Below are 26023 nucleotides of genomic sequence, written 5' to 3'. Positions count from 1 at the left end.
GGAAGAGAAATGGAAGAAGGGAAAGTCCCACCCAAGCTGAGCTTACTGGAAGCAATAACTTCGAAGCATACAGAGAAAATATTCTAAAACAAACAAACAAAAACACCAACCAAGGAAGAAGCCACTCTCAAGAAAATGGATATAACAGAGTGATAGAATAGTACGAAAAAGACCAAAATAATCCTTTTTCAATCCTCAAAGAGATCAAGAAATAATAACAATCCTCCCCACTCCCCCCACCCATCACAACCACCATAAAACACTGAAAACAACAAAACAAACAAACAGGAGAGTATGAAACGGGAATCTGTCCCTCACACTGGGAAGGGACTTGAATTTAAAAGAAGTGGTTATTGAAAAGGACCAGTTAGAATTCCTGGTATAAAAAATATTTATTTATTGAAATAATGATAAAAAAGAAAACCTCAATAGACAGGAAAAGCATAAATTAAAGTCAGCGGGAATAACAAAAAAAAGTTGCACAAAACACAGACTTTTGTCTACATCAAAGTATCCATTTGTTTAAGCTTTCTCTGAGTACTAGAGAGAAAAAAGGAAAAAAACAGGAGTTTATTTTCAAAAGTAAATGAAAATAGTTACCTGTTTAACAAGCAGCTTCCATGTGGGTTGGATTTCAACCTCAATGGCATTTGACCCCCACACTAATCTTCTGTAGGAGATTGATCATCTGTTAGTGTTACAGCTACATGCTCATATTAATAAGTGAGTACAGGCCACTCTAAGCAGAAGTCCCTTCTCTACCCTTTAGGGACTTTGTGTCCTCAATCAAAAATTAACATGCCAATCTCAAAATACTAATATATTTTAAAATGAAAGTTAGTACATGATGGACAAAGTTGTTTTTCTGGTTAAAATATATCTTAAGTACAGTACAACTCAAGAATCAAAATGAAATTAGAAAGGCATTTTGAGTTTTTTTTTAAAAAAATAATTTGATTATATTCTAAGAGCAGCTAAAAAGACACAGATATGAAGATATTCCTAGAATTCTCAGGCATTCTAGACTGCCTTTGATGTTGGAGATCATGTCTATCTTACTTTGGTATCTCCAACACCTAGGACAGGTCCTTAGCATATAAACTCAATGAATACATGAAGGAATGAGCCAATGAAGTAGAAGATGGTATATGGTCTTCACGGCTAACACCTTGTAAATCCACACATATGTACATTACAATAAGAAGCCCTCAGGGAGGGATAAATTAAGAGGTTGGGATTAACATATGCACACTATTATATATAAAATAGAAAATCAGTGAGGATCTATTGCATAGCACAGGGAACTCTACTCAATACTCTGTAATAACCTATATGGGGAAATAATCTGAAAAAGAATAGATATATGTACATGTATAACTAAATCACTTTGCTGTATGCCTGAAACTAACACAACATTGTACATAAACTATATACTCCAATATAAAATAAAAATTAAAAAAAGAAGCCTTCGTGTTTGCATAGCAATTTACAATTTACAAAGTTCTTACAAAAGATTCTCTCATTTGATCATCACAATAGTCCAAAGGATGTGGTACATGTATACAATGGATGTTACTCAGCCATTAAAAAAGGATGAAATAATGCCATTTGCAGCAACAGGGATGGACCTCCATGAGATCTGAGAGTGCTGTCTCACTGGCTTGAAGTCCTCAGAATATCCGTCAAATAAACATAATTCTCAACTTTTAGGTTGTGCATTCTTTTTTCAGTTGACAGCCATGTTTGAATCACAGACAGGCATGCCCCTTGCTGCTTCATCTATTCCACTGTCTCTTGCCAAAAAGTATTGCATGTTTAGGGAATTGTGTACTCATCTCAATCTCAGCACAAGCCAAGCAGAATTTTCAGGGACAGTGACCAATGGCTGAGCAACCAGAAGGAATATGAGGTTTGAAGCTGGGTCACATGAGCAAAGTTCCAAGGAACAAAGGAGATGACATGCCCTGACTTTAAAAATCTGACTAGCTGACAGGGGAAAAAGAAGCCTTAGAATTATTCCAGGTGACCTCACAAAACTAAATAGTCAGAATGAAATTAAGTAGACTTGCCTAATATTCAGAACCATTCATTAGGGGAAGAATTTCTTCAGACGTAGAAGGTCCCTCTCCAAAGAGATTGAAGGATTTCTTAACAGGGGAAGTTATGAAGGGCATTTCTGCACTGGCTATGAGCTGTGCTTAAAGGAGCACCGAGGTTTCTTGCAACCATGAGATATTAGTAAACCTGCTGGAAGGTATTTCTGAAAAACCAAGCATGAATGACTAAGAATATTTTCTTTGGTGATGTTCTCTATCTCTTTTCAATTTGATGATTTGTTCATTCATTCATTCATCCATTTATCAATTTATTCACCAAATAATTGTTGAGAATATGTTTTCTGCTAGGCCCTTTAGGCTCCAGATGGTGAAGACTAGGCTGGGCGTCCTCAAAGAGGCAGGAGGAGCATGTCAGAATCACTGGTGAGCATCTTCAAACTGCATGTGACTGCACGGCTTCCATTCTGATAAGCCACCAATAGAGTCCTTGGCAGGGAGGGAGGCCTGTAGTTTTCCAAACAGTTAATACTAAGCCTGAGGATTCTGGCATGACCCATTTCCATGAACTGTGGAATTTTTAGGGAGCAGGTTTATTAGAGTTTGAAAAAAGTGCCCAGGTGATTTTGCTAGCTAATCTCTCACTCCCCTAACATACTCACTTTCTAAAGGAAGGGAGAGCTAAGAAATTCACAGATGCATAGAAACGGTACCCAATTGCTGGGATTTGGGTATGGTTGTAGAGTATGACACGTATGTTGGTCTTAGAGCCTTCCCATTAAAAAATAGTAATAATAACAAGATAGGCATGTTTTGAGAAACTGCTTTCAGGGGAAAAAATCCCAATTTTAGCAGTACTTGAACCTGCTTCTATACTTTATAATTTGTACAGAGAGTATCTATTTTACAAATGACAAAAGTGATTTTCTTTTTTCACACTAGTTCTTATCTGTGCCCTGTCTATTTCTTTCATTTCCTAAAGCACATTTTCAGATAACCTCAAGTTCTTGCAGGGTTTCATGCCCTATATGTGAGCTAAGTGAGGTGCTTCTCATCAGCTTTTTGGGGAAAGTGCCTGGAGCATCCCCAGGCATGAAGATCCAGAAAACAGAGGACCAGGAGGGCATCTTGGGGGTGGTGGGGATGGAGAAATCCCAGGATCTCCAGAGAGACCCAGGACCTAGGCTTACTTGTGCTGCCATAAGGTTTTGCTCTGAAACAAGGCCTAAGAGTTAAGTGATTTTATACTTTCAGTGGACTCAGAGCCATAGAACCATGGGTTATAGTTTTACATAAATTATTGACTTCTAACCAAATGTTAAGATTTGAGACAATCTCATTGGATTCCAGAAGAATGAGTAAAGCCTGTCTCTTCTACTCCAACCAAACCTTCCTTGCTCTTTCTCAAAGAACTGATCTGATGGGTGAATATCTATATGTGGGCTGTATTCTAAGGATGGAGCTTTCCAAGGGGAAAAGGTCACGGTCTATAGGCACAATTTCTTTTCTGACTTTTGCTTCCCACAAGACCTGAGGAGTAAGAGAAAAGGGTTTTGTAGCAGCCCTAAATCTCTTTCTCTCTCCCCTGCCTTCCTCTTGCTTCTTTTTTCTCTCTCTTCTCCTGGAACAGCTTCCACCAGCTTGGAGCTGAAACACTGATGGCAAATCCACCCTCTTTTGCTGCTGTTACTCAGATTTCTTTCCTCTCGTACCAACAGGCATACCTTTTTTCTCAGTGGTTTGACAAGTGTTGAGAATTAAGTTTGGTCCTGCAGAATCACCAAGCCAATTATGAGTACCACTTTCACAGCTCCACATTCAGCAGTGTCACACTGAAATCAGCCATGGTTGGAGTATTCCCATTACAGAGATTAGCAAAGCTTAGCCATCAAATTTGTTTTCTTCCAGAGCTCTGGGTTACCAACAAGGCAATTGTTCTGGAGCTAACCCCTGATTAGGACGTGCCTGGATCTCTACTGCCAGAAAGTTCTCCTTCAGGAGGCTAAATAAAGGAGGCAAAGGTAAATAAGCTAAATAAAGGTGGGCTAAGTGAAAAGATGAAGGGTCACTCAACTTAAAAACTGTCCTAATAGGAAGATAGCTTAGATGAATGAGGGATGAGGTAAGTGTGTATTTTCCATAGGGCCATGTGTCCCTGCGGTAAGAGAATTACCCCAAGTGTCTATGGACCTGTCTGGGACAGGCACTAAGATGGGAAGTTGTGTTCAGTTCATGAATGAATGAAGGTAGGGGCAGGGAACCTCCTGGAATAATTTTTCCTGCTTTCTTCCTGATGCCCTCTGGCAATTTCTCTCCAGAGTAAAATTATCACAGCTGATGTCTTGATTTGCTTTTTGCTACCGGAAAGTGAGAAGTATGAACATCTGTGCATTTTCTCTCTTTGCCTTGCTGCTATGAAGCCTGAAAGAGGAAGTTGTATTTAGATTTTGTGGCTTTTCATGATCAGAGATTTTTGTGTATCCCTCTTCCTTTATTTCTTTTATGGTCCTTGCTTTTCATGCAGGCAAGCTCAAATTCATTTAGGAAATTGATAAGCTATCATTCAATCAATCACAATTAATTTTTGAAAAAAGCATTTAGTCTTACATTAAAAAATAAAAGGGAAGGGCTTCCCTGGTGGCGCAGTGGTTGACAGTCCGCCTGCCGATGCAGGGGGCACGGGTTCGTGCCCTGGTCTGGGAAGATCCCACATCCCACATGCCGCGGAGCGGCTGGGCTTGTGAGCCATGGCTGCTGAGCCTGCGCGTCCGGAGCCTGTGCTCCGCGGCGGGAGAGGCCACAGCAGTGAGAGGCCCGCGTACCGCAAAAAAATAAAAGGGAAAATTGGTGGGAAGGGGGGGAATGCTCCATATTCTACTTGCTTTCTTTATTCTCCAAAGTGAAAAACCCACAAAATAAAATGTGACTCTATGTTTCTAAGTAGATTGTCTCCTCTAGTCTTCATATTTGGGAAACTATATTCTGTGTCTTGCTTATTAGATTGTCAAGTTCTTTATTGTGTGGACCAGATTTAAATTTAATTATGTATGATGTTTACTAAAGATTGGTACTTGATAAATAAGGACAAACATGAGGTAGCTACACGGATGGGAAATCTTTCCTGTGGAAACAGTTTCCTAGGCAGAGTATATCTATATTTATCAAATAGATTTCCTAAGTAAATCAATCCTTTAAATGTCCTGTGCTTAATGCAATTAAAGTAATATGTTTTTAATGACTTTGAAAATTTTTGTATTTCAGTGTTTTAAGCATTGTATCTGAAATCTTATATAATGATACCATCTCTAAGGCACTTTGTAATATTATCATAATCTAGATGCCTGGTTCATTTTGCATAGCATTCAGACAGAGGGAAGACTTGAAAACAATAACAGATCAGTAGCTCACAAGCTTGGTGTGAATACAAATTATGGGGGTGCTTGCTAAAAATGCAGTTTCTTTTCTTACCACTACCCCAGCTTCTACCTACTAAATCAGAATTATGGAGGAGAACCCAAGAACCTGTATTTTAAGTATGAGATTGCTTCTTAGCTTGAGAATTTTTGTTTCTGACTAACTGTGAAGATGGTCAGGAAGATCCTTTTTCTTGTCCCTAAAACTGGGCAAGAAATGAAGGTGATTATTAAGATTCCTGGGAAGGCTTGCAATGGTTTACTTTCAGAGTCACCAGGATTCGCCATTTCAAATTACAGATGAGGGAAGCAGGGACTCTAGGTCACTGTGAGTTAACAAGGAACCTAAGAATTTCCCCTGCTACTATTATACTATGATTTTCTAATCTTTGGCGTCTATAGATCTCATTCTCATAATTGTACCACTATTCTTTGTCTCTCTTTCCTTCCAGTCAGTTAATGTCTCTGAGACGATGACTAAGTCTTATTTATCCTTAGATCCCTTGTGCCTTGCGAAACGCCTGGCATATTAGAGTTTAGTTCACAGATCAATGAATGCATTTACTTATTCCTTCCTTCCACACATATCTATTGAGCTTCTACCATGAATCAGGCACTGTTCTAGGTTCTGTAAATAACAGTGGTGAATGACACAATTAACTGAGCAAACAAAATCCTTCTCTCCAGGGCTGGTTCTCCATAGTCAAATGCAATCATATGGTCTTTCTGTCTCTCAGAGGATTTGGAGGACTAAGATGTTGATGTTTATGAAATGACTCGACTTTTTGAGGAAAAAAAAAGACAACAGAGAGAATACTGTTCTATAATCCTGAGAGAAAAGATCAAATGTTATTTGCTTGTACTGTTCTTTCAGTCTTTTCTTTTTAATAAGTGTGCCTAAGATGAGAATAATTTACGACATCTCTCTGATGCCAGTAAATGAGCTGGGGTTATATGAAGCTGATGAAATATTATGCCAACAATTCACTGATCATAAGCGATATGGTATCTCCATTTCTGCTGGCAGAGTTTACTCCAGGAGTACCACAAACCCCACCTGACCTCTTGTTCTCCACCGGTCAGACCCAGTCCAAACGTATGATGGATGTTGTAGCAGGTGTTGCTATCTTCCAGCAACCTAAGGTGTGGTCAGGACAGGAACTGTACTTCAGTTCACGGTACTTAACAAATCAGTGTTCTTCCCTTAGATCCTGATGAGTGCTGAGGAAAATTCGGACTTACCCACCTTTCTGAAACCTCTTCTCCAAGAGGTTCCAAACCTACCTGATTTTCTGCACTTGGATGCATTGCAAATGCAATTACAAATGTAATAGAAAAGCTGTCATTCACAAAGTAAAGCCCATCAGGGGAGGTGAGGGCTGTTTATTACATGCAGCTCTCACTTTCCTTGATATGTAGCTGTAATTCCCAGCCCAGCAGTGTGATTTTTAGAACGTTCATCCAATAAATACATTATTTTCTTGTAACAAAAACATGCCACAACATTGTACTCTTAACATCACTTACTTTTAATTCTGGCTTCAGTATGGCTTGGTTTATGACAGTGGTAGTCAGCCACCAGGGGTTCTTCTGGGTTCTTGCTTACAGGAAACTTCAGTGTGGATAAGTAGAGGCAGATTACCTTCTTCCTCATATATCTTTGAAATTCATCCTAGAGAAGACAATCCAGCCCATAAATTCTCCAGTGTTGTTCAATAAAGCAATCAATCAACCAAATACCTACCAAGTCCTAGACCAGTGGTTCCCAAAGTTTGAGCTGCAGATAAGAGCATCAGCATTATCTTGGAACTTGCTAGAAATGCAGGTTCTCAGCCTCACCCCAAACCTACTGGATCCGATATTCAGCAGCCTCTGTTTTAAAGATCCCTCCAGGTAATTCTGATTTGCACTAAAATTTAAGAACCACTGTGTTAGGGGATAAAGAGAAAGATACACTTTGCAAGAAACTTTATATCCAGAAAATAGTTTCCAACTATCTTAAAATCACACCTTGATGTTTAAAATGTATAATTTCCTCAAAATACATATTTCTGAAAAACTGAACAATCATTCCCATGTTATGTCTTTAAGAGTTATAACACTGACAGCCACTGCTCAGGGAATGGCTAAGGGCTCTCACAATTAGCCTGACATGGTAGAAATTTCTCCAGGCTGATGTGGAGGAAATGCCCTTCATTCCTGAGTCAAAATAAGACACAGCAAATAGATGGCAGAAATAGTTTTGCTATCTCCTATTTGTGGACAGGGAAACTTAAATAGAGGAGGATCCACTCTGGAATGCTGGCCATCACAGGCTGTGCAATAGATGCAACACAGAAGGGCACGCACCATTGTCCTTAGCAAAATAGTGTCTGCTTCTTGCAAGGAGCATGGGATACAGTTGGTCCATACCCTCCACTGGGGCTTCCAGTAGAATAACAGGAGAAGGAGCCAACAGGTCAGCATGGATGTTATGAGGCAGAGAGCTCTGCGTAGATTCTGGGTCTGGTAACCAAACACCTCCTGGAGAGTAAATAAAAGATTTACTCTATTTTTTTCCCACATAAAAATGCATTCTGTTCCAAGACACACACACTTTAGATTCAGGGGTTGGTTGAGAAAGAAATCTAGTTTTGGCTGGTTGAATCAGATTGATTGCATACAGCTGTCAGCTGATATAATTTAAAAAAGAAGCAAGGACTCATTTTGCTACCTTGGCGTATGGAACTAAAACATTAGGAGGAAGGAATGGACAGACTTATTTGGTTCTAAATACTCATAAGAGTCACCTCAGATTTATAAAATACTTCATGTTTTGGATCAGATTTACTTCTTTTAGATATAAGGTTTTTTTTAAAAAATTATTAATGTGAAGTTACTGGAGGAAGATGATAAAACTATGACCAATGTGATCTATACTTATATATCTTGCTTTATTCAGATTCAGATTTGTTTTATAATAATATGACTAAGAAGGATTGAGAGTGTGCCTAAGTGTACTGATTTCTAAAACAGTAGGGCAATATAAATTATGAGATTATTTGTGGACATGAAAAACTTTCAAAAGACAGCATATAGTTATTTACCCTGAGAGTAACATCCTGAAATATTTCTATTTTTAATAATAGGCTTAGTTAATGTTTGTCATAAATTGAGTAAAGACTTGAGATGTGGTTTTAGGGGAAGATAACTAGCCAAAAACAATAGATTTGTTTAATTAAAGCTAATTTCTAGTTTCCACCTCCTACAATGAAGTTTCACAGCATTGTTTTTTAAATTTCAAAAACTAGATATTTAGTGTGAAGACCCAGAGGGCTCCTGATTAGGAATGACATTGTTACTCTACCATTATTTTACTTTCTGTTGTTATTTTGTGTGTGTGTGTGTGTGTGTGTGTGTGTGTGTGTGTGTGTGTGTGTTCTAAGACTGAAATCCCGGGTCCAGATCATAGGGCTATAATGTCAAGAAGATAGGATTTTACTGAGTCTCTATAGCACTCTCAGTGATGGAATCTCCTGAATTTTATGCCAGTTTAGATCATGCTATAATAAACCTCTTGTCTTAATTCTTTGGAAAAGTTTTCATCTTCACTATGGTCATTTTCATTAATATTTTCTAATAAAGGACTCTGCGGTAGATTAACATTTCAATAACAGTTGTTGAAAGTAACCCTTAGACATATTGGAAAGGTCACAGGTTTAAGAAGCTAAGACATAAGTTTGAGTCACCACTCTGCTAGTTTTCAACTATGTGAACTTAGGTAAATCATTTCACCTCTAGGGAATCCCAATTTCCTCTTCTACAAAACAATTAGAAATATGTGTCTTACAGGGTACTTGTGCTCAAATGAGATAATGTCACCTTAAGTGTTCTGCAAAGTAATTACAATGTTAAGAAGTCCTTTCCACTACTCCTCAACACAATCACTTACCTGGGGAAACAATGACTGTTATGTTTAGTGATGCTGCCGCTCCATTTGGAGATTATTCATGATAAGATTTAAATGTAACTTAGAAACGTGTTTTCAGCTGGATCTCCTTTCTCTCTCCTCTCTTTCCTCTAATTCTGTAAACCTGTTTTGGTTTTATTTGTGAATTATAGGTTTATTAGACTCAAATAAAAAGTATATGCCAGTTCACATATTATGTCATAAATATGCATTCTTTTACAAAGTTATTTACACGGGCTATTGCCAAAACCCAAGTGTGTGCAAAATAGAAGCAGAACAGTTTGGAATTTTAGTCCAGCTTGTAACTGAAATGAACACATTTCAGGAAAATGACTTTCCTTTTTTCTGTTTACTTACACACAGCAGTGGCATTGGTAATCATAATTCTGATTCCCCTTCAGGTCTTTTCTATACATTTTTTTATTAAAAAAGGAACTCACAGTGCTATCAAGACTGCAGTGAAATCACTATAGCTACACACTGCTAACAACCTTATAAACTAGAGTAATTCTTTAGGGAAACCAAGGTGAAAAATTGTACTAAGAATTATAAAGATGTTTCTATCCCTTGAATCAGTAACTCTGCACTCAAAAATATACCCAAAGGAAATAATACAGAAAGTGGAAAGTGATGTATATAAAGATGTTCAGCACAGCATTATCTGTAATAGCAAAATTATTAGAATAAATAAATGATAGCTAATGGTTCAATAAGATGTGAGTCAAAACAATGGGCTATTGTGGGGCCATTAAAAACAAAATGTATGGGCTTCCCTGGTGGCGCAGTGGTTGAGAGTCTGCCTGCCAATGCAGGGGACATGGGTTCGTGCCCCGGTCTGGGAGGATCCCACATGCCGCGGAGCGCCTGGGCTTGTGAGCCATGGCCACTGAGCCTGTGCGTCCAGAGCCTGTGCTCCACAACGGGAGAGGCCACAACAGTGAGAGGTCCGCGTACCGCAAAAAAAAAAAAAAAAAAAAAAATATGAACTCAATGTAGAGGTATGGGACATTATATGATATAATGCTAAGTGAAGGAAAGAACATAGAACAGATAAAATAGATAGAAAACAAATAGCAACATTATGAACTTTAACCTAACTATACCAGTAATTACATTAAATGTAAATGGCCTTAAGTCTGTGACTGAAAGCAAAGATTGTCAGACTACATAATAAAAGAAGATCTACTATATGCTGTTTACAAGAGACACACTTTAAATATAAAGAAGCAGATAGATTATAAGGATAAAGAAGGGAGAAAATATATCATGCAAAGACTAACAAAAGAAAATCAGTATAGCTATATTAATATCCGACAAAATAGACTCTAAGAAAAGAAATATTATGAGAAAAAGAAGGACAAAGATCCATTCAACGGAGAGACATAACAATCTTAAATTTTTGTGTGCCTGTAAACATAGTTTCAAAACTTGTAAAGCATAATTGATAGAACTTAAATTCACTCTCATCATTGAAGATTTTAACACGTAAGGAAGGAAATAAAGATAAGAAGAGAAATGAATAAAATAGAAAGCAGACATACAATAGAGGCAATAATGCCAAATTTATACTTTGCGAGGTTAATAAAATTGATAAATAAATCTGAGTATTTTTAAGGTTATAAAAGAAAATGAATGTGTAGCTAAAAGCCTTTCTACCAAAAAAACAAACAAAAAAAACAAACTTCAAGCCCAGATGGGTTGTGAATCCTTTCAAATATTTAAGGTAGAAATGATACCATTCTTTCACAAACTCTTTCATAAATAGAGGTGGGAATGCTCCCAACTCATTCTATGAGGCAGGCATACTCAGATACCAAAATCTGATACGTATGTTACAAGAAAGGAAAATTACAGGCTAAGATCTGTCAGAAACACGGATGAAATAATCCTGAGATATATCATCTAACTAATTCAGTGATATATTAAAAAGGTGATACATCATTACCAAATGGAATTTATTCTAGGATTACAAGGATTTGAAAATCACTGTATTTGGTATGTTAACATTCAGGAGGAAAATTATAAGGTGATCTCAATAGATACAGAGAAACTTTCATAAAATTCAACACCAATACATTAAAAAAAGAGAAAACAGAAAGAAACCTCTCAGCAACCTAACAATAGATAGGAACATCTTTCAGCTAACATCATGCTTAATGATAAAATATAGGCCTCTCCTGAGATCACAAGCAAAATAAGGTTATCAACAATCACCACTAATATCTGGTATAGTATTGGAAGTCTTAACCAGTGCAGTAAGGCAAGAAAAAGAAATAATGTTTACAATAATTGGAAAATGAAAAGTAACAATACTGTATTATATACTTGAAAGTTACTAAGACAGTAAGTCTTAAAGTTCTCACTACAAAAAAGAAGTGATAACTATGTGAGGTGATGGAGGTGTTTGCTAATGCTATGGTGGTAATCATTTCACATATTTAAGTGTATCTAATCAACACATTGTATACTTTAAACTTACAAATTGTTATATGTCAATTATATCTCAATAACCTTGGGGAAAAAAGAAGTAAAACTCTTTTTATGAGTATATAATGTGATTATGTACATGAAGAAATGAAAAGAATGTACAAACAAATTATTAGAGTTAATAAGTGAATTTATCAAGGTCACTGGATATTGAGTCAATATAGAAAAACTAATTGTATTTGTATATACTAGTAACAAACAATTTGAAAATAAAGTTAAATATCATTTGCAATACTATCAAGGGAAAAAATCTTGTAATAGTTCTAACAAAGTTGTACAGGACCTCTAAATTAAAATCTATATATATTATTGCTGAGAGCAAATATCTAAATAAATGGAGAGATATATTAAGTTTGGGGACTAACCATTAGCAATCCCATTTAACCAAGTGATGATAGAGGTCATAGAACTGTACACTTAAGGTCAGTGTAATTTTTTGACACCACTGTATTATATATGTCAATAAAAATAAAATAAAAGTGGAGTTTGTTATTAGATATTGTTCCAAGCAGGTAGAAGTTACTTTAATTACTTCAGTGAGATTGGATTGAGAAAGAGAAAATGGCAGCAAAATTTGAAAAGTGACTGAAAAAAGAAAAAGATCAGAGAAGGGGATTTCTATTGGAAATAGGAGGTTTGGTGACCTGGGAATACAGGAGCTGCCTCCTGGTGTGGATGATTGGGAAGTGCTGACATACATAGGAGCAGAGATAAAATCACATTCCTGTAACCAAGGTAAATTTCTGTGAAAGACATCGCTTATGGCTGGGTACAGCTCAATCAAAATATCAATAGTTCTTTTTCCCCATCTGTTAAAAAATAAGTAAGTAGATAGTAAACCTAGATAGCAGATAGTAGATAGATAGATAGATGGATGATAGATAGATATAAAAGACCTTGTTAATGTCAGAGTAACTTTCAGAAATAAGTAGCTCCTTGAGCAAAGATGAGTAGAAGCAATGTTTTTGCTTCTTTGATAAACTGGCCTCATAAATCTTGGTAAAATTCCTTTCTATCATTTCTCAGTTTTCCCAGAGTTTATGTGGGACTTGAGGTTTAGGATAAAAGAATCACTACTTTATTTGGTACTCTTTCAATCTACTCCCAGCTGGCTTGCCAATGTTTATGTGATTCAAGTTTAGCATGTTTCCATTTGACCGATTAATCTCAAGTATAATTTGATTGTTCTAGATGATTATTCTTCTGATGCAGTAAGAGTCACTCAGATTTCTCCTCAATATTGATTTACCTCTGGTAAAATCCATTAAGAAATGCAGGGTAGAGGAGAGAGCCAGGAACAATATGTGTGCCATAAGAGGAAGATAAGTAGAATCCAGAGGTTTTGTAAATGTAAAGATACTGGGAGCAGGAGTGAGAGGATCAGAATCTCAACCCCATTATACGTGGCTCATTGCAATAAAGTGAGTTTTGCCACCTATTAGCTATGTGACCTCAGGACTTAACTTCTCTAAGTCTCAGTTTCCATCTCTGTACTTAGGGGATATTAATAACACACACCTGGAAGAATGGTTGTGAAGATTAAACAAGAAGTGTAAGGTGTAGCACAAAGGAAGTGCTCTCTCACGGTTAGCAGTGGTCTGATAATAGGTTCATTCAAAGGAGGAGAGAGGTGACTCCTTCAGTTTTGAGTTGCAATACACTGAGTCAAGGATGGTAATGAAAACGGGCTGTGTTCCACAGGGTGAGGACCCCATATCTGCCACCTATTAGTGGAGTTGAATAGCACAGAGGTTGTGCCCATCTTCACCTAGACTTGAATTGTATTCTCTCTAAGCAGTAACGTTCCCTCACTTTTTTGTTCCCCGCTAGAATTCTGTATTCCAGATAACAGGAGAGGTAACACAGCCTTAATTGTCTTTTTCTAGGACCAGAATACGGAGGAAGCAGCTTGGATTAGGAGTAACTGAAATATGCACATGCCTTTTGACAGAGGTCGTTCCCTAAGGTCACAATTTAGAGCCCTATCCAGGTCTATCAGCAGAGCCTCTGTTCTTTATAGCCCACCCCATTGCCTTCTAGAAGCTCTCACTTCTATTTATTGCTCCATCACTTGCCAGTTAATGTGATCGGGGTAAATGATTTATTTCACTGAACTTTAGATTCCTCATGTGAAAAATGTGGTTGGTTGTAAAACACAGTGGAAGTAGTCTGATGTCACAGTTAAAAGCTTGGGATATGGTGTGAGAAAACCAAGTTCAAATCATGCCTCTACCACTTAACCAGATATCTGACCTTGGGTAATCCACTTTACTTCTGATGACTCAATTTCCTCCTTCATAAATTGAAATAATAACATTAACTATTTTTCTAGGGTTGTTGTGAGAAACTAATGTGATAATGCATGCAAAGCATTTAACACAGATCCTGAAACATTTTGAACACTCAGTATATGTTGAGAGTAAATATTAGCTTGGTTAATTTACAACAAAATTTCAGTGGATTAAAAGTGGCTAGTCCCATCGGACTCACTGTGAAATGATTTGACCACAGGCAATATTTAGAGCTAAATATTATTTGCCAAAATCATAAGTTGTGTTTCTGAAAGTGATTGATCCAGTGGCTTAAATGGAATTTTTTGCTTTTCCCACTGAGCACAAATTGTCAAAACTGAAGTCAAATGCAGGCCAAAACGAAAACTGCTCATCTTTGTAATATGTGGAACTAGGAAAAAGGCTTTAAGATAAACACCAAACTAATTAAAAGATTAACAGATGTAGTAACTATATACACGAGCACACCCAAGCACACACACACACCAGTACAACCATCCTTCACTTGCATAGGAGATAAACAGTGTGACAGAGAGTCCTCTGATGCTTATGTAATGTGACCTTTTATACGCTTACTTAGCTGAGCCTCAGTTTCCTCAGCTGTAAAACTGATGTCTGAGTAACTAGCTCATAGGGATTCAATGAGAACATACATGAAGTGCTAGCACAGAAAGGGCATTTTTAAAAAATCTTTGTTCTTTCTTTTCTTTATAGGTAGTTCTCACAGCTGCCATCACAGACAGAGCTAGGATTGGTCATATTCTTCAGGAAAGGAGAACTACAGGGCCCAGCTGCATCTAAGCATGGTTTCCTCACCAAATTCCCTTTTGGTGGGATCCTCTTAGTCTTATGGAACCATCTCCTAGGGTCTCCTCCTGTCTTTGTTCTGGACTTTTTATTGCATCTGGAGCAGTAGCATTTATGAACCACTGGTCTTGTAAACAGGTCTTTTTCAGCTTTTGTAAATCATCTTATTCTTATGTTCACCATTCATGTGTTTATCCATCTGAAATATCTGTTGCATACCCACCATGCGAAGACACAGTAGTGATTCAAATTTTTTGGAATGGGTTACTTTCATAACACTTTTACTTCCTCAAACCAGATTCTTACAGCTCAAAGTTGTAAATTGATTTACTCAACCAAGATATCACATAAATAACTCTCAGTATTTCAATTTTCTTCTGTGAATGGCAATGCCAGCTTTTTGCTGTGACATGTTAGGCTTTTCCATGAGTGAGAATGTTCCAATAGCCTTAAAGTAAGTTATCTTTTTCTGTATAATCCTCAAACTTTTAGTCCTTTGAATCATGGCCAAGGAGATGATATCTCTGAGTCCTTGTATGATGCTAGAATTCATCATGTTTTATCTTCTTTTTTTAAAACAACAATCACAGCACTGAGTTTCTATTTATTATTCACAATCTACCCTTTGCTATCTTTATCTAGACATGCCAAATTGTGTTCTTTTATGTGTTAAATGGGAAGATATTCTTAAAATGCTCTCTTATCTCTAATTCTGCCATGTTTTAAAGTTCTTTTCTTTAACGTTAGGATAATATTGTCTCTAGGTAATGAATCATGTTAGTGCGGCTATTGTTCCTCAACCTTCTATTACTGGTTTAGTCACATGTAGTAATTTGTGTTAGTTATCACTAGTTGCCAAATGTTGTTAATTATAGTTTCCTGTATTTTTCCCTGCATTCATGCCATGAAGTGCCCTTTGAGTAAGGATAAAATGTCACGAGTACTTTCACTTTTGTCTACATTTGACAATAAGAACTAACCTTTCTGGACATTTACTTAGGTGTCATTTAACCTTCCCAAGAATCTTATGAAATAGACATTATCATGTATTGAAATAGTTATTATTATTAATAATATTTGTAAGTTATTATTTGTAGATCAAAGAAACTGAGTCTTGGCGGGGGGGCGGATAAATTAGGAGTTTGGGATTAACATACACACACTACTATTTATAAAATAGATAACCAACAAGGGAACTAAATAAATATTTTGTAATAACATATAAGGGAAAATAATCTGAAAAAGAATAGATATATATGTATAACTAAATCACTTTGCTGTACACCTGAACCTAACACAACACTGTAAATCAACTACCCTTCAATAAATAAATAAATAAATAAATAAATAAATAAATAAAATCTTTGCCAACCCCCCCTCAAATAAAATAAAATAAAATGTAGACATGTTGACAAACTAGAAAAATAAAAAAGACACTGAGCCTTGAAGAAGTTTAAAATAGGGACTTCCCTGGTGGCGCAGTGGATAAGTATCCGCCTGCCAATGCAGGGGACATAGGTTCGAGCCCTGATCTTGGAAGATCCCACATGCCGCGGAGCAACTAAGCCCGTGTGCCACAGCTACTAAGCCTGTGCTCTAGAGCCCACAAGCCACAACTACTGAAGCCCGCGCGCCTAAAGCCCATGCTTCGCAAGCCACCGCAGTGAGAAGCCTGTGCACTGCAGTGAAGAGTAGCCTCTGCTGGCCTCCAGCTCGCCACAACTAGAGAAAAGAAAGCCTGCACACAGCAATGAAGACCCAACACAGCCAAAAATAAATGAATAAATTAAAAAAAATTTTGTTTAAAAACAAGTTTAAAATAAGTACTGAAATAGTTTAACCTCTTAAATATTCCCCTTATGTTTTTTTTTTAAAAAACATCTTTATTGGAGTATAATTGCTTTACAATGGTGTGTTAGTTCTTTCTGGAGTAAGTAAAGCCATTCCCTCTTTAGAAGTGTAAATCAAAATCCAGTGCCAAAGAGATGTACATAATGTCACACTCAGCTGTAGCCATGCTCTTAAAGTCAGCCAGGACTACTATAGCAAAAGTTCTATCACGCCGTCTTCCTGGAAGTAAAAGTGCAACTGAGGACCTTTGTTTGATGAGGCTAATGGCGACAGAGCGCTGAAAGTACATCAAAAGGGAATGAGGTGCATGGGCTGGCTAGCAGGGACAATTTCTAGAACCAAAATTTGCCCCACGTCAAAGGCATGGGGCAACATGGCATGTTCTGTTAAAAGTTATTTGTGGAGCAAGAGCATCACTGAACAGAAGGGAGTGCCTCAGGAATTATTTGGTTGAAATTTCTCTTTTGGAAAAAAATAGCTGTACACCATCCTTCACAGACGAACACCTATTTTCTTTTTAAGATAGGCTACTCACTACCTGGCAGGGCTGCACCTTTGCTGTTGGACAGCTGTGATGGTGTATTCATTTTCTATCACTGCATAACAAGTGGCTTAAAAAACACAAATGTATTGTCTCACAGTTTCCATGGGTTAAGTCTGGTTAGCTGGGTCCTCTGTTCAGCATCTCGCAAGACTAAGATAAGGTGTTGTCTGGACTGTGCTCCTTCTGGAGATCAAGGATTTCATTCAAGATTACATGGTTTAGTGGCTTCCCTGGTGGCACAGTGGTTGAGAGTCCACCTGCCGATGCAGGGGACATGGGTTCGTGCCCTGGTCCGGGAAGATCCCACATGCCACGGAGTAGCTGGGCCCGTGAGCCATGGCTTCTGAGCCTGCGTGTCCGGAGCCTGTGCTCCACAATGGGAGAGGCCACAGCAGTGAGAGGCCTGCATACCACCAAAAAAAAAAAGATTACATGGTTTAAAGGTGTTTAAAAAAAAAAAAGATTACATGGCTGTCGGCAGGATTCAGTGGCTTGTAGCTTTAGAACAGAGGTCTCTGTTCTCTTGCTGGTTGTCAGCCAGAAGTTACTCTCAGTTCTCAGTTCTTAGAGACCACTCAGAGCTCCTTGCTACACTGAACCTTCCATCTTCAAAGATGCAATGGAAAACCTCCCTTGCATCAAATCCCTCTCATGTTTTAAATCTCTCTGACTTCAGGAAGGGCCCAGTTTCTTCTCTTGGCTCACCTGATGAGGTCAGACCCATCCAGATTCTCTCTCTCTTTTTTTTAAATTGAAATTTAGTTGATTTACAAGATTGTGTTAGTTTCAGGCATACGGAAAAGTGATTCAGTTATTTGTTTGCAGATTATATTTAAGTTATTACAAGATACTGAATATAATTCCCTGTGTTATACAGTAAATCCTTGTTGCTTATCTGTTTTATGTATAGTAGTTTATACCTGTTAATCCCATACTCCTAACTTGTCCTTCCCTCCCTCCTTCTCCCCTTTGGTAACCATAAGCTTGTTTTCTATGTCTGTTTCTGTTTTGTATATAGATTCATTTCTATTATTTTTTTAGGATTCCACACATAAGTGATATCATATAATATTTATATTTCTCTGTCTGACATTTCATTTGGTATATTCTCTAGGTCCATCCATGTTGCTGCAAGTGGCAATGTTTCATTCTTTTTCATGGCTGAGTAATACTGCATTGTGTGTGTGTGTGTGTGTGTGTGTGTGTGTGTGTGTGTGTATATATATATATATATATATACCATATCTTCCTAAGCCAGTCATCTGTTGACAGGCACTTGGGTTGTTTCCATATCTTGGTGATTGTAAATACTGCTGCTGTGAACATTGGGGCGCATGTATTTTTTTAAATTAGAGTTTTCATCTTTTCCAGATATATGCCCAGGAGTGGGATTGCTGGATCATATGGTAACTCTATTTTTCATTTTTTAAGGAACCTCCATACTGTTTTCCACAGTGACTGCACCAGTTTACATTTCCACAAACAGTTTAAGAGGGTTTCCTTTTCTCTATACCTTCTCCAGCATTTATTATTTGTAAATCCCTTTTTGCCATACAACATAACATAATCACAGGAATTAGAGCTCATCATACTTTTGGGTGCCACCCACACTCAACCAGAGGGGATAATACAAAGGCAAAGCTCATTGGAGGGGTGTCATGTTAAGATTCTGCCACCACAGGTGGTTAGGAAGTTCTTCCATAAGGAAAATAGATCAGGCTGGACTCTGCCAGCCTCTACTCTGTTCTCCACATCAGCCACTTAACTATTGGAAGACAACCACTGTGATTGTTCTTTGGGGAACTATTTCCAATGTCTTTGAAACAGTTATTACCTAAATCATAGCAGGATTTATTTCCTCTATTCTGCAAAACAAACTCCAACAAGATATCCAAGGACTCTTTTTATAGTTATATCATATTGGCAACTAAAATCCAGCCATAACCAAATAAAGTACTTTTCCATGCATAGCTAAGCCCAAGTCATTGATCCGCTCACCTTGTATTTTTATAATAACTTAAGACAAAAACTCAATAATGAGGCCTGTTGCACTGCATCTTGCCAACTTCTCCCCTACAATCCAGCCTAGAGAACTTTTTTGTTTGTCCGCACCGCGTGGCACTCAGCATCTTAATTCCCCAACAAGGGATCAAACCCATGCTCCCTGCAGTGAAAACATGGAGTCCTAACCACTGCACCACCAAGAAAGTCCCTAGAGAATTTTTTGAATCTTGATTCTGTCATCTATAGTGTTCTCTCTCCCTCGTAGTGAGGTGTCAGTTGAAGATGAGATAAACTTGCTGTCACCCAATCTGTTAATATAAATGGTGACTAAACAGAGAAAAGAGACAATAAAGCTCACTTTTTAATTTTCAGTTTTAGTCCCTTGAATTTTTTTTCCCTGACATCATCCTTTACTGATATTAATAACAAAAGTGAAAGAAAGTTTAAAAAAATCCCAGAAAACTCAATGAAGTCATAAATCAGAAGTTGCACCTTCTTTCGAAAGTTCTGTGATTTTTCTAATAAACAGAACACATGTAATTACTTTCCTATTATGGATAATTAAGGACAGATCCATGAGATGGGTGTATTACATACAAGTAAAATCTTAAAAGGAAATAAGAATGAATTTTAAAAACATAACAGTGACATGTCCAAACAGGAAGGCCTCACCCAAAGCTCTAGGGGAATGGTCACCAAGTTAGTGTACCCAGGGTAGGGTGAGAGATCTGTTAATTGGTTCTATTTCAGATACTTCTCGTTACTAATATCCAAGGGGATTTCCTTATTTAGAAGTTATTTGTAGTCCCTTGAGTTTTGTTTTGTTTTTCGTTTAATGGAAGATGAGGCATATGTGACAGTGTTTAAAATAATTCAGATGTTCAAAACTCCTAATTTTTCTTAACAACTCTTCACATACTGTTTTTGAAATGGTAGACCTCAAACAATTATCATTCCCCAAGTTTAATCAGAGGCGGGGGAAATATTCTCAGCATCAATTTCACTTATTTGTATTTCTGTAATTTTTAAAGCCACATGACAACTCCTGACTCCTTCCATGTAAATCTACCGTTCATATTTTCATAGCACTTTCCATCTTTCCTATGTGACCCTCTCAAACCCTGTGAATCAGAAGGGGTAATTGATGTCATTCTTAGGCAACTAACAAGGTCCCAAAAGGTGTCCGCAGCCACCCAGTCAGCAGTGAAACCTTGACTAAGATGTGCTGTCTTTTTGCCTTCTGGGGATGCTCCAACCTGTGATTTTGAGGCTAGTGTGGTGGGCATCTGTGCAGAGGGGAGCACCGATGGAATGGTTGGGCTTGGCAACCGATATGAATCACGCAGCACTTCTGTCTCAGGAGCAGAATCAAGACGATCTCTGGAAAGTAAATGCAGCAAGCATGGCCAGAGGGAACTCTGAAAGAGAGGATGTTGTGCACATCCTGTGCGTCCCGACATGCCTGGCTGCGGGGAGATATAATGCCTTTTTTCTCCCAGGAGAGTAATAATAATGCTAAAATGATACCAATCATTCATTGAAAACATCCCAGCCTTTCCTACGGTGGTTCCATGGAACGGTAGTCATGAGGGTATCTGTACGCCCTGCCCAACACACACAGGAAAGATTCCATGGATACATACATACATGTGAAATAGAGCACACTGCAATGCCCCTTTTGGAGATTCACAAAGAACCACAGTATACTACAGGCTCTGAGAGGGCCTGCTGTTATTGGCTTGCCTGTTTCACCTGGTATTTCTCAAACCTAACTGCTAGGGGGAAAAAGCAGACTTTTTATACAGTAAATACCTATTATGATATTGTACAACAGAAGATATTTTTGGAAAGTCTGTCTTACCTCATTTAATCCGCACCACAATTCTGAATGGTAGGTATTACTATCCTCATTTTACAAATAACTCAGAGACGTTAAATAACTTACCCAACAGGACCAGAATTTAAACCCAGGCCTGCCTGAGAACAAACTTCATTCCATTAGGTAGGAGCTATACAGCCTGAAGGCTCCAGGCTCATTGAGGGTCTGGGGCTGTGAAGGATGCTGTGGGCTGTTAGTGAGTCTGTGGGTCCTGAGAGGACCACAGGAGGAGACAAGAAAAGCTGACTGTGAATGGAGGGGCTGATGAAATGTGGGGCAGAAGAACGGAGACACTTTTAGGAAAAAGCCAGGTGAAGGAGAAAGAGACCCCTGGGGCCAGGTGGGAGTGGGAGGGTGGGAGAGGTTGGGAAGGACAGTGAAGGCCTGTACAGTGAGGGCATCTATCACATGGGCTGTTGTGAGGGTAACATGAAATATTGCTTGTCAAGCACTGAGCACGGTGCCGACACAGGAGGTGTGAGCCCCTGCCCCCCAGGAGGAGCTGGGGGTGGCAGAGGACAGGAGATGATACAGCAAGGTTCAACTGCAGAGGCTCCTGCCACGCTTTCTGCTGTGCTGAGCTCAGCAAAATGACCCAAACCTGCACATGGATCATCTCGCAGACCCTCCCTGTCCATGGAGACGGTTTCTACCTCACGCCCTCTCGCACATCACAGTGCTTGTTCCCTTGAACTGACGACTGCAAGAAGTCAGATGGGGCCATGGGGAACCTTCAGGAAAGGAAGAGCAAGTGAGGAGAGGTCGTAAAACCACGGACTGAAAGGCTTCCAAAGGCTGGGAGTAGACTAGGCCGAATTTGACTTTGGCCCACTGATTATCTAAAAAAAAAAAAAAAAAAAAAGAAAATAATTTTTTTCCAAAGTTTATAATAAGGCTATTTTACATAAGCATACAGATTTCTGGCTTCCTTTTCAAACTTGAAAGATCTGACAGCACTGGGCCTGTGACTTATAGGACAGCAATTGCCCCGAGGCAGGTGGCAAATTCCTCTCAGCTGTGCACCTGGGTCACCCCCTGTAGCCTACCTGCCTCACCAAGTCTCCTGATCCACCCGAGTAGGTTTTGCATCTGTGCTCTCTGCCTAAGCTCTTGAGTAAGATTTATGGAGAGGTCAACAGCCCGTCCCCCTCCCCAGGATGCCCTGATAATGAGGTAAGCCTAGCTGGGAGTCCTAACAACATTTTTTTGGTGGATTTCTCTAGAACTGTTTGATCACCAACAAAAAAGAAGAAAAGCGGCTCCTGATCTGTTATTGAATACTTTGATACTCACGCCCTCTCTATGGTTAAGAGACGGAAAACACGAGGCTCTAAACTTCACCAATGCAACACCTAATTAGATAAGAATTAAGAGCAACCAGAAATTTCATGAATGCTCATCGACATGCTGAAAAAAAATTAGATCTGGCACAGAGTCGTTCAGTAGTGAACACAGGTGAGTAGCTTTAATTCTTTGCAGCCCTTCAGTCCAAGGATTTTAGAACACTGTCCCACTGTCAAGATCAGTGGGTTACAATAGTGTATGCCACCGATGTGAGCCACTTTTGTAATTTCAATTTCCCAGCAGCCACTTTAAAGAAGTAAAAAAAAGCAAGTGAAGTTAATTTTCACAATATGTTTCATTTAACCCAAGCTATCCAAAACAGTGTCATTTCAATGTATAATCAATGTAAAAATTATTAATGAGATATTTTACACATTGTTTCTATTGTCTTCAAAAGCCTCTGTGTATTTTACACTAGAGCACATTTCAGTTGGAACCACCTACTTCTCTAAAACCACACGTGGCCAGTGGTTGCCTTATTGGACAGTGCACATATACATGAAGTCACTTACTTTCTGTAGGTTCACAAATGTGGTAGGTGGGGAGAGAGTGGGTATGGATTTCCCACGGATCTCATAGGGAACCAGAAAAATCAGCCAAGAAACTGATACCTTTCTGATATATGAACCACGTCCTCTGGGTTCCTTTCCACCCTCCAGTGCGCCCTCTCTATTCCATCTCCCCTTTTTCTTCATCTCCCTTTCTCATTGCCTAGCTAGAGTGTGAACAGCACGGGGTGTGGAGGCGGAAGGAGTGAACTGGTTTCCCAGCCTGGCCCTTGGAGGTTGAGGACCTTGGGCAAGTTACTTAACCTCCCAAGTCTCAGATTTCTTGTCTATGAAATAGGAGTAATTCCTTCCGTGAGTTCTGAGGATCAAATAAAATAATAAATCTAAACTCCTCAGCACCAAAGAGCTATTGCAGGAGTTCTCAAGTTTTTCATGATTATTTTTCAAGATTTATCTGTGTTAGGTGGTAGGGGCAGTGCGAAAAAAGAATTGGAGAAATGCGAACTTTTTTTCTTTTTAACGTGTGCTAAATCCCAGGTCACGCACTATTCCTTCTTCAGTACTTGGTGCTCCTGGCCCTTGTAAGGCATGATTTCAGCCCAAAGCACTCTGAGACCAAGTTATTCAGATATACTAAAGATAAAAGAATTTTTTTAAAAAAGTGTTTCAGGTTTTGCCTGAATTTGTCTAATTATATGGAGTGCCAGATGATGAGGAGAACACCTCAGTGAGTACCCTGTGGGAGTGCACACCGATGACTCTGCAAAATGGCTGAGGGGAGCTTCGCGGGTCCAATCAATGCACATGAGGCTGGCAAGAATGCCATCGTCTAGAAGACACAACTTTCTCGCCCCTGCAGGTCCCCCAGTATAAAGGTGTGCCTTGTGGATCTCCAGGAGACTTACCAGACTTAAACCTCTACAGTTCCTAAAGCCAGCATCACCCCCAAGTAGCCCACAGGCTCAGGCACTTTGAGAAACTATAATAAAAAGAAGGGAAGACTCACCAGTTCATTCTCTCCTCCTGGGTTGAGCAAAGCCTGATGGTCCTTCCTACTTTCCTCCTCCATCTGAACTGGACCTCCCAGCTAATTCCTTGGGGGAAATGTCAAAACCACCGGGGCTTCTGTGAACTCAGAACAATCACTACTTGTCATTGCTGTTGTCAGAAGCTTTTAAAATCTCTTAGCACATGCCTTACCTATTAGGCTTACAAAGGCAAGAGAGGAAATACTTTCCTCAGCCACAGGATTGGTCTGTTAATCTGTCCTTTTTTTTTTTTTTAGCAAGTAATGATGCTATTATTTTTAATTTATATATTTTATTTTATTTTTGGCTGCATTGGGTCTTCATTGCTGTGCGCAGGCTTTTCTCTGGTTGCGGCAAGCGGGGGCTACTCTTTGTTGCTGTGTGTGGGAGCTTCTCATTGCGGTGGCTTCTCTTGTTGTGGAGCATGTGCTTCTAGGTGTGCGGGTTTCAGTAGTTGTGGCACATGGGCTCAGTAGTTGTGGCGCCCGGGCTTAGTTACTCTGCGGCATGTGGGATCTTCTCGGACCAGGGCTCGCACCCATGTCCTCTGCATTGGCAGGCGGATTCTTAACCACTGTGCCACCAGGGAAGCCCTATCCTTTTGTTTTTTTTAATTCTTAGTATTTATTTGCTGAGCTAGATGCGAGTGCCTCCAGACTTAACTTGTTGAACTAGGAAGATAAGTAATTGCATGTCTGTCCATAAATATCTCAGCCAATGAATGGGATTGGCCACTTTGCCAAAAACCTGAGACCAGTGAGAGATGACTGAAAACCTTATGAACTTGGGAAAAGTAGTGAGCATACTGGGGGTGACAATGAAAATTGAAGGAAGAGGTTTTGGTTCATGACAGGGAATGTAGGGACCACTTTGGAATTGGGAAAATCTGAATTCTAATCCCTGTTCTACTGATGATTCTGGACAAATCACTTAAAATCTGAAATTTAGGCTGCTAGTATATAACACGTCAACAATGAGCATTGAGTTGATACGAGGATATAAGATGATGTTTGTAAAAGCCCAACTATAGCATGTGTCACACTCAGTAAGAGATCATCATCTTCACACTAACCAAGAAGAAACAAACTTTTTTAAAGTAAAGTATAATGATAATAATTTGATTCCTTTCACTTTCTCTTTTTAGTTTAAAAAGTTTTCAGATAAGTAAAGTAGATGGAGGGAGGAAGAGCTAGGAAGGCTAAATATTGGGGATGTCATCTAGATTCCAACAGTTGTATAACCACCACTGAATTTGATTTTTTTTTTTTTTTTTTTTTTTTTTTTTTTGCCGTACGCATACCTCTCACTGTTGTGGCCTCTCCCGTTGTGGAGCACAGGCTCCAGACGCACAGGCTCAGCGGCCATGGCTCACAGGCCCAGCCGCTCCGCGGCATGTGGGATCTTCCGAGACCGGGGCATGAACCTGTGTCCCCTGCATCGGCAGGCGGACTCTCAACCACTGTGCCACCAGGGAAGCCCTGAATTTGATATTTTTATCAAAAAAAATAGGTGCACTGTGATCCATTCAGGAGTTGGTTAGTTTGTTCACGATAAAAACTTTTATCATATTATTATTGCCTTTTTATTGCATCTAGTCCTGATGTGGTAACATCAGGACACAATAACTGAACAAAACTCTTGCAACTTTGGCCATGGAAGAAAATTCACTGAGAATGAATACTACTGGAGGATGATGCTTGACTCTTTCCACTGCCTGAAATAGTTGTTTGTTGCCTTGAGGGGAAACGAGTGCCCACCTTGAAGTTCAGGAGAGGTCAACATGCTCTCTGGCTCAGGAGAAAGTGACTGATGAGAATAAGCAGACAATTACAGCTTTTCATGCCAGAGGGGCTACTGAGGTGC

At 38.9% G+C, this 26023-nt stretch overlaps 1 protein-coding gene across 1 annotated transcript in view; it reads right to left on the bottom strand.

Moving 5' to 3' along the window:
* ATP13A5 (ATPase 13A5) overlaps nt 1–24201 on the bottom strand; it is a gene marked incomplete at both ends in the record, with an annotated part of 141408 nt that extends 117207 nt beyond the window's left edge. The window contains 7 exon segments of the mRNA XM_082624314.1: nt 601–670; nt 6525–6605; nt 6710–6747; nt 6962–7031; nt 7033–7139; nt 7817–7990; nt 24139–24201. Coding sequence (XP_082480440.1) covers nt 601–670; nt 6525–6605; nt 6710–6747; nt 6962–7031; nt 7033–7139; nt 7817–7990; nt 24139–24201 — 603 coding nt within the window.
* Between the last annotated feature and the right edge of the window lie 1822 nt (nt 24202–26023).

The sequence above is a fragment of the Mesoplodon mirus genome, assembly GCF_964341445.2.
Source record: "Mesoplodon mirus genome assembly, chromosome: 6".
Lineage (NCBI taxonomy): Eukaryota > Metazoa > Chordata > Mammalia > Artiodactyla > Ziphiidae > Mesoplodon > Mesoplodon mirus.
The sequence above is the reverse complement of the archived record's forward strand: the minus strand, read 5'-3'. Positions and strand labels throughout refer to the sequence as shown.